The following is a 7,924-nucleotide window of genomic DNA, read 5'->3' as shown; positions in this document are numbered from 1 at the left end:
CACTATTGCACATTTATACATATTTTAAATGTACGCCCATTTGGTTATCCTATGCTGTACATTACACATTTTAGTGTGGAGTTGGCTAAATGAAGCAGGGATTGTCTAAATTAGTGAATTTAGCCCTTTATTTATAAAAATTATTATTTCCCAAGATCTTCTCGCATTCTTCCTGAAAGAAAAACTTCATACAAACTCAGTGCCCATAAGCAGTTTTGGGCAAGCACGTGTCCATGCTTCAATTAACTCTTACTGAGATCAAGTGCATAAATATAGCACCTAAACATATCGATTTTAGTTTTACATACTCCAACTGACTTTGCTCAATTTGATGCTTGCTGGCAACTTCTGCTTTAAACATGTGTTAGATGCCTATGCACTATCCTGAGTGCCTGTTTCCTTTTACAGTATATGTCATCAACATTTGATTGCAGGGATTGTCTAACATGAATTTCATTCTATAGACACGATTCAGAAAATGCTGCAAGCTCATGAAATTGAGAGACTTCACACCAAAGTTACCTTGTTTAAAGGTTTATTGGAATTGTTTGTACACAAGCTCAAAAATACAACATGCAAATCCGGAATACCTGTTCTTCTTTATTGTCACCAACAGTAACATCCTACATTAGTACTTCACAAAGAGAAAATATAACATTACTCTTCGCGGCCAAAGCTAGCATGTGACACTTAGATGTAATGCATTGTTTTGGTGGCTAGGATCTATGTTGAAATGAAGAACACGTTTAAGAAGACATGCTGTTATAAAGAATCCACTATGATCTATTTGGGGAAACAACATACTTGGATATAATTAGATGCACTGCAATCACAAAACCTCCATAATGAATGCTTTCATTAAAAAAATGCACTTCTGTCAGCCTAATCCCATCTTCAACTTTGATCCTGATTTCTAGCCTTTGATAATATGGTATTTGCTAAACTGTCATTTGACTGTTTCAGTCACTAAGCGTCAGTCATTCTAGAGTCTTTAACCATGATAAAGGTTGTGCACAGTTTAGCAAATACCACAATAGCAAATCTTCTCACTGGATTAGACTCACGAAGAAGACGACTATGTAACTACAAGATTAATGTTGTACCTTGAAAAAGCTCATTGGTGTATAGGCATGAGCAAAACAAATGTCAGCAGAATTTTGTTTGGTACATTTAAAACAAGCTGATTGAGTTTTGAGAAAACAAGTTGGACACTGAAATGCTGAGCTTTGAGAAATCAGTTGGATAGCTAAATGAAAGGTGTGTTAAAGTGCTTATTTATGAATTCATAATGCATTGAAATACTTTATTTATGACTTTATTGACCAAGAATCTTTACAAAGCCTACCAGGTGTTAATGATCCCATTACTCATTACATTCACAATTAGTTATTTTCTTCCTAGTACATTCTTCATAATGGCATTTCTTCAAATTGACATCCCAGTAAATGCACCATTTAGAGGGCCTTAACTTTATTGATGGACTTTAAGCAACTTCAAAAAACATAAATAGCAGAAAAAACATCAGCATCATTATGAATTTTACTTCACACTGTAGAGTTTTCCCTATTCAAGGAGAGGGAAAGAGGACACTGTTAAACTATACACAGAACTCTAATTCAGCCAGTGTTTTTGTGATTTCATTCTTCCTAGGAATGGCATAAAAATAAATATAGGTTCATTGTGGAAAAATTTTTAGAATGAGAAATTGAGTCTTCTATTTAAAAAGGATACAAAATATTCCCTAGAGTTTTTTGTTTTAAAGAATATGCATATTATTTGCATATAGCACTGAATAGTCTCATGTAAGGAGTTTGTATACAGATAAGAACTTTAATCAACATGCATTGGACAGTGCTTCAGAGGCATCCTGTGGCGAAATAGGAACTCTGTAGTAGTAAATAGCCTTAGAAGGCTTTAGAAACTCTTAGAATAGTTCACTATTATATGTATTATTATCCGTTGATTTGGTTCATTGATGGGCCAGTTTGAAATATAGAGCTTTTAAACATTTTGTGGTATATGTCCAAAGCGTTTGCAATTCATGAACAAATTGCAAACTCAGGAAATAAGAAAATGGCTCGGGAGAAACAGAAAGCGTTTAAAGTAATGATTCGCTTTGAGCTGAGGAAATCATTTGTAGATCTTCAATAACATTATTGCTGAAGTACCACATCACAGATGGCATATACAAAACATGCAAAATTACGAATGATCACGCAAACGTAGACAAAGCATGCAGGTTGCTGCTTGTGGTGACGAGGGGCAAAGTATGAAACGGTTCTATGATGCACCAAAGACACAGGCAGTCCTCTATTCGATGGTGCAATAGATGGGAGTAAAAGGACGGGAAGAGCTCTATAGGCATACTTGACCAGCGAGAGAAGGAAGTGGTATAACCTCAGCAATCAGGTAATATACATCCTCTTTCAAGATCTGTATCCAATGCTAGAGACATAGCCCAGTCAGGATGCTTAGATATGCAGTGTTATATTCTTTCCGCACATTGGCATAAAGGACGCTACATTCATAAGTTGGTGCTGTGGTAGGTGGGTGTTGAAAAATTATGAGTTCTGTCATTATTCCAGCTCCTGGATATTATGTTTATGGGAATTAAATCCTCTCCTCTGCCAAGTCTGTTGAGTTCGAACTTACACAGGAGAAACTTTGTACTGTAGCAGGTTTCCTAAATGTAGTAGGGTGCATAGATGAGGGCCACGTCTTGGTCTGGCAAATACCATCCATCACACGCACATATCATATTGGGAAAGCACAGCACTCAATTGCTACAAGATCAAGATAGAAGGAAATGCAAAGCACATAACGTTCATTGTGAAACTTAAAGTGGAAACCATTATGTCTCGTTCATATTTCTTCAGCAGTGCTAGCTGTGGTTGATTAGAGGTGAGCTTGGATAAGGGTGGCAGCCAGCTAGACTTGCACTACACATCCTCTAACATACCACAATATGGGCCTCCGCCCAACGCAGGCCACTCTTTTGGTACATATTAGTGACAGTTCCATTAACGTTTGTGCAAGAACCGTAATTGTACCCTATTTGGCCCCTAACAAAGTACAGCAAGGCAAGCAAAGCACTTGACATCTGTTCACAATGTCTGCATTCAAGCAAACATTCAGCATTGTAAAATACCTATTTACATGACGAGTTCATCTTGAAGGGGCAAACCTGTATGACCAATATTCGCCACTTGTGTAACATTACACAACTGAACAACTAGGACAGAATTGTACATACAAGTTGTTGATAATTTATACAAGTATGTGCCTTTCTCACCAGTTCATGGACAAGACAGAGCAATAAAGGAAAGGTCTTGGAGGAAATTGGTGACCATCAATTATTTCAGAGGTTTATCTCATGCTCCCTGAGAACACGAGAGTAAGACAGAGGATTAAAACATTTAACTAAGGGCCACTTGCCTAATGCAGGAAGAGCGGCACTGTATCTATATTAGTTCCCCCAAGTTGGTGTCACTGTAAAGATATCTATGCTTTTTACTTCTTGTACTGGCTCAGAGGTTCAAGGTGTTCTCTACCGGTTGGCCTGTGTTTTTCAGGTGCTTTTGCTGAGACCTCCACGAGTACCAGTTGCTTCACACCAGCACCCAGCTAGCCTTTTACTGATCAGGGACATGGACGTCATGCAACCTTTTACAGATGATTCCTGAAGTCACAGATGTCTCCAAAGCTGGATTCTTACATTGTACCATGCTGAGACTTTGAATGCCTGGCACATACTCTCTTGTCATTGTTGTTGAGACACCTGCTATTTTCTGACTCAACTGTGCCAGTAGTCTTAATGCGCTCTACTTGGGCTACTCCAATTTATCTTAGGAGCCCTCAGACGGTGCTTCTGAATGATGAAGTTGTGAAAATATCAAAACAGCCTATTTGTGATGTGTCAGCTCTCTTTCTCACCCCTACACTTCTGTCTCTTTATCTTACTCTTGTGGATTTATTTCATTCCTGTCTGTTTTCCTATCTTTCTCTTCCTCCTCCACTCTCAACTTCCTGTCTTTCCCTCTCTTGCTCTGGGCCAAAGTCTGTTGATGAAAAATCAGTCCTGAACAATGAAGAACTGATAGACTATGACCTGAATATGGGACTCTTCCATTTCAATCCCAGAGACCAGTTAAGGCAGATATAATTGAGAAACTGGGCAGTGACCACAACAGTAAAAAAAAAAGAGGACACACAAGAATGATCCTATTTAGAACAGCTTTGTGATGTACAGCCTCTAATCGGTATCACACATACAGCTATAAGTGGGAAGAAGGGTTGGGATTTCCATTCCTGAAGATATATGGTCTATTATATGGACAAGAGAATCCGGCTTTTGGTATTGATCGCAATAGGATGAGGACAGACCATATGTTTGGTAGCTGTTCTTCTGATCACATTGCCCAATAGTCTTTCCCATCCAAATGTACACATTCCATTCCATTTATATACTGTGATTGCTCAGCCTAGTTGCCTTTAGTCAGGCTCTCCAATCCTAATAGCCAAACATTTTCCTATCTGACAGCTGTTTCTTTCACCTAGCAGAGGTCTAGAAATGTGGTTTTGACGTACTTTAACTTTGGCTGTTCTTTGTGGCCTCCATTTTGTTTAGCAGTACTGATTGTTGGTAATACATTTGGGTAAATGGTCCTTCCAACCTTGGTAATAATAATGTGTTTTGTATGTGGTGTTTGGTACCGCAGTGTCGCTGTTTTAAAGTGATGTAAATACTGCTGTTACTGTTGTCTAGCCTGTACGTTTCCGGCCACACCATTCACAGTAGCAGATGGGTTGCACACAAAGCTATCTTGCCATGGTCGCACTCTCAATGAAAGTACCCACTCTTGTGAAACCTGTAGTGTTCCTATCCTCCAACTCCAGCTACCCCTCTACAGCCTCCACTCGCAAGTTCATTCATTGACTAGTGCAGTAAGTACTTCTGCCTGCATTCATTCATTTTCTCAAAAGCGCGTGAAAGCAGATAGATGCTGATTTCAATGTTTTCATAGGGATTCCTAAATCTGTCATTCATCTTCCTTCATAGGAAGGCCTGAATGACACCCACAGGCTGAGTGGGCCAAAGGGTATTCGAAGCTCCAGGATTCATTGCCTGCTCTTGACGGATTCCTTTCTAAACTAATTGTCAGATTCTAGAAACTCTGTCTCTTGCTGAGGGTACAACGGCTCAGTGTGCTGCCTGTTCCTCCCAACTGAGATTTCAAACACTGAGTACAATATTCTCTCTAGGATTTTCTAAACTCATTATTCATGTACTCATTATGCAACAAAGACTCAAAGCTCCACTTCAAATATTAAATATTTAGCACTAAATAAATATATAAATACCGAATGTCACCACCACATTTTTCTGTAGGATCCCTATCAATATTTCAGAACACGGATATCTACCCTTTAGTAAACAGACAGTGTTCATTGCTTAGCCACCACTGTGTGACTTTGACTAAGCCAAGATCTGCTTTGGTTTCCTGTATGCGAGAATCTACTTGGTTGCGTATGCTCCCCATGAGGCTATTTTAAAACAACCCACGAGACTATTTTAAAACAAACTGCATTTGTTTGCAGTTTGGGTGGACCTCTCCAAATAGCAGTCCAGATGTAACAAGCTGCTTCCTTTGAAAAGTGACACCACAGCAGCTTTAATAGATACAGAGAATACATTCTCTAAATCTATTGGCAATCAGACCAGGAATTGCCTTTCTTGAAAGAGTCCCTGCTACAGTAGTTGCAACATTTATTGCAGTTTTCTGAGTCAAATGTCTGTGCTTCTGTCACACGACGGGGGAGCGAATTTTGCTTTATCAGTTTGTTTTAATAACTGATTTAAATGATGAAATGATATACATATATTGGTTAGAACATCTGCAATAAATTTAGCACCACGTTTAGATTGTTTGGAGTCACCTGGGTGTACACTGTTCTGCCCAATGCATGACAAGCAAGATTTTCTTTTGAAATCTTTCAAGGTGATTAATTACTCAATATCCCCTCCCTCCCCATTGCCATTTCCAAGGGCCCGGGTCTCCCGCTCGGGTAGCAGCCCAAACTCATTGAGATAGGACTCTACGTCCACAGCAAAGAACTCCTCATTGAATTGTTCAGTGATGCTGATGAAGTTGCTGATCATTTCCCCGGCTTTGTAGACGAGCAGAGTAGGAAGCACTTCTTTGGAGAATCGGTCACCTGCCCCAGTGTCCACCGCCGTGATCTTGCAGAACTTCACGGTGGAATGCTCCAAGGCGAGGCAGGTGAGGCAACTATTCAGGGCCTCACAGCCCTTGACGCTGTCGTCGTAGATGTGTACAATTACCGTTGTGCTCTTGTGCTCCTTTTCTATGGCTTCCAAGAACTCCTCCCCACTCTTGAGCTCGAAAAGGCAGCCATACTTGGGCCCGAAGCTCAACTTCTGGTGCATTTCCTGCATGCACTGCTTACGGTATACTTTTAGGCAGTTCTCATCCTCTTTGTCGTGGATCAACTCATACTCTTGCATGCTCATCTGCAATGAAAAGAAACATACATCGTTCGTTACTTCTAGCCACGGAACAAAGCTTTATGGTAACTGTGCAGTCAATTCAAAAACATTATTAAGTGCTTGAGTTACAGTGTAGGCTGATGGAATTGCATTCTTTCACCCATAATGCCTAAAACCATCTATAAAAGATACAGGCATGTCCACCCCTGCATCACGAGGACTAGACCCATACTAGGTTTTCACCTTATCAGCATGGGATAAATGTGCATGCAATGAATACAAATGAGCATCATTGACATCATTTTTTTGTTATCCAGAAATTGTTTTCTGGATTCGGCCCTCATGGACCAATGTTAGGCATCACTTAATTAGTTAATTAGACATCACTTAATTACTTAAAAGACATACACATTAGAGGAAGTAGCAACATTTGAATTTATGTCATAATCCTATGAACCATCTTCCATTATAATGTTATCAATTATGTTCATATTTAAAAATACTTGTAGTAATGGTTATTAAGGTAAATCATAGTCAACTACTGTTGTTCACCGTTCATACTTGAGCTGGCAAACACCTGTAATACTCTTCATAGATAGAGGCTGGGTTGAGACAATAATGAACTAGTGGAAAGTGATGGTGCTCACATCAGGTGGGCTGAGGCAGTGCAATGGAGGCTGAGATTTATTGGTTTGGAAGCAAGGAGATCCTAGGGACTGGAAACTAGAACAAATTTTACTAGAGGTGAAGCTGACTTTCTTATGTTGTTGCTGCTATGTGGAAGCTGGGCTAGGGTGTGTTCAAGTCCACAGATGCCCATGGTGGAAGGGGCACCAATAGATTGAGGAATTTGGTAAAGGCTCACAATAGTGCTGCAAAATTGTTGGCTTTTTATAAGAGGAGCAGTTGTCGGCTGCTTGCTTGGGTCAGAGCAGTGAAAGCCATTAGATGCACTCTTTGGAGGGTGTGTATGTGGAATCTGGGTGGAAAGAGCAAAGAGCAAATAAAGACAGTCCTTATGACTGGTTGTGGGTGGCTTCAGGAAACCATGCTGTCAGATGCCCAGGTCCCAGATGAGCAGCGGAAGATGGGCTAATTGGAAGAGATGTCTCCAGAGCTAACCAGGAAGGAATCCCTGGTACAGGAAAGTAAGTGAGATTATGTTTTGGAGGTTGAAAATGAGTTTAGAGAAAAGAAAATCGACAACTGTCCTGAATTGTCGAGCCCAGGCAAAGGGCAGGAAAGGCCAGGAACTGCCTTTCATGCTCTTTGCCTGGCCTCGCCAATTCAGATGATTCAATATGTTGTACGGCCTGGACAAGGCAGAGGGAAAAGTAAATATGCTCAAGGGTGGTGTATTTAGATAATAGCTTCAGTTAAAGAATTTGACAACCTCATCAGTATAACCCTAGCCTT

At 40.1% G+C, this 7,924-nt stretch overlaps 1 protein-coding gene across 1 annotated transcript in view; it reads right to left on the bottom strand.

Annotated features, from left to right (window-relative positions):
* Window positions 1-528: 528 nt before the first annotated feature.
* PDC (phosducin) overlaps window positions 529-7,924 on the bottom strand; it is a 155,344-nt gene continuing 147,948 nt past the window's right edge. Inside the window, exon 4 of the mRNA XM_078642576.1 lies at window positions 529-6,532. Coding sequence (XP_078498702.1) covers window positions 6,008-6,532 — 525 coding nt within the window. The 3' untranslated portion in view covers window positions 529-6,007. The remainder of the gene's footprint in view (window positions 6,533-7,924) is intronic.

Source organism: Lissotriton helveticus, chromosome 1_1 (assembly GCF_964261635.1).
Source record: "Lissotriton helveticus chromosome 1_1, aLisHel1.1, whole genome shotgun sequence".
NCBI lineage: Eukaryota > Metazoa > Chordata > Amphibia > Caudata > Salamandridae > Lissotriton > Lissotriton helveticus.
This window is presented reverse-complemented; position numbering and strand designations above follow the sequence as displayed.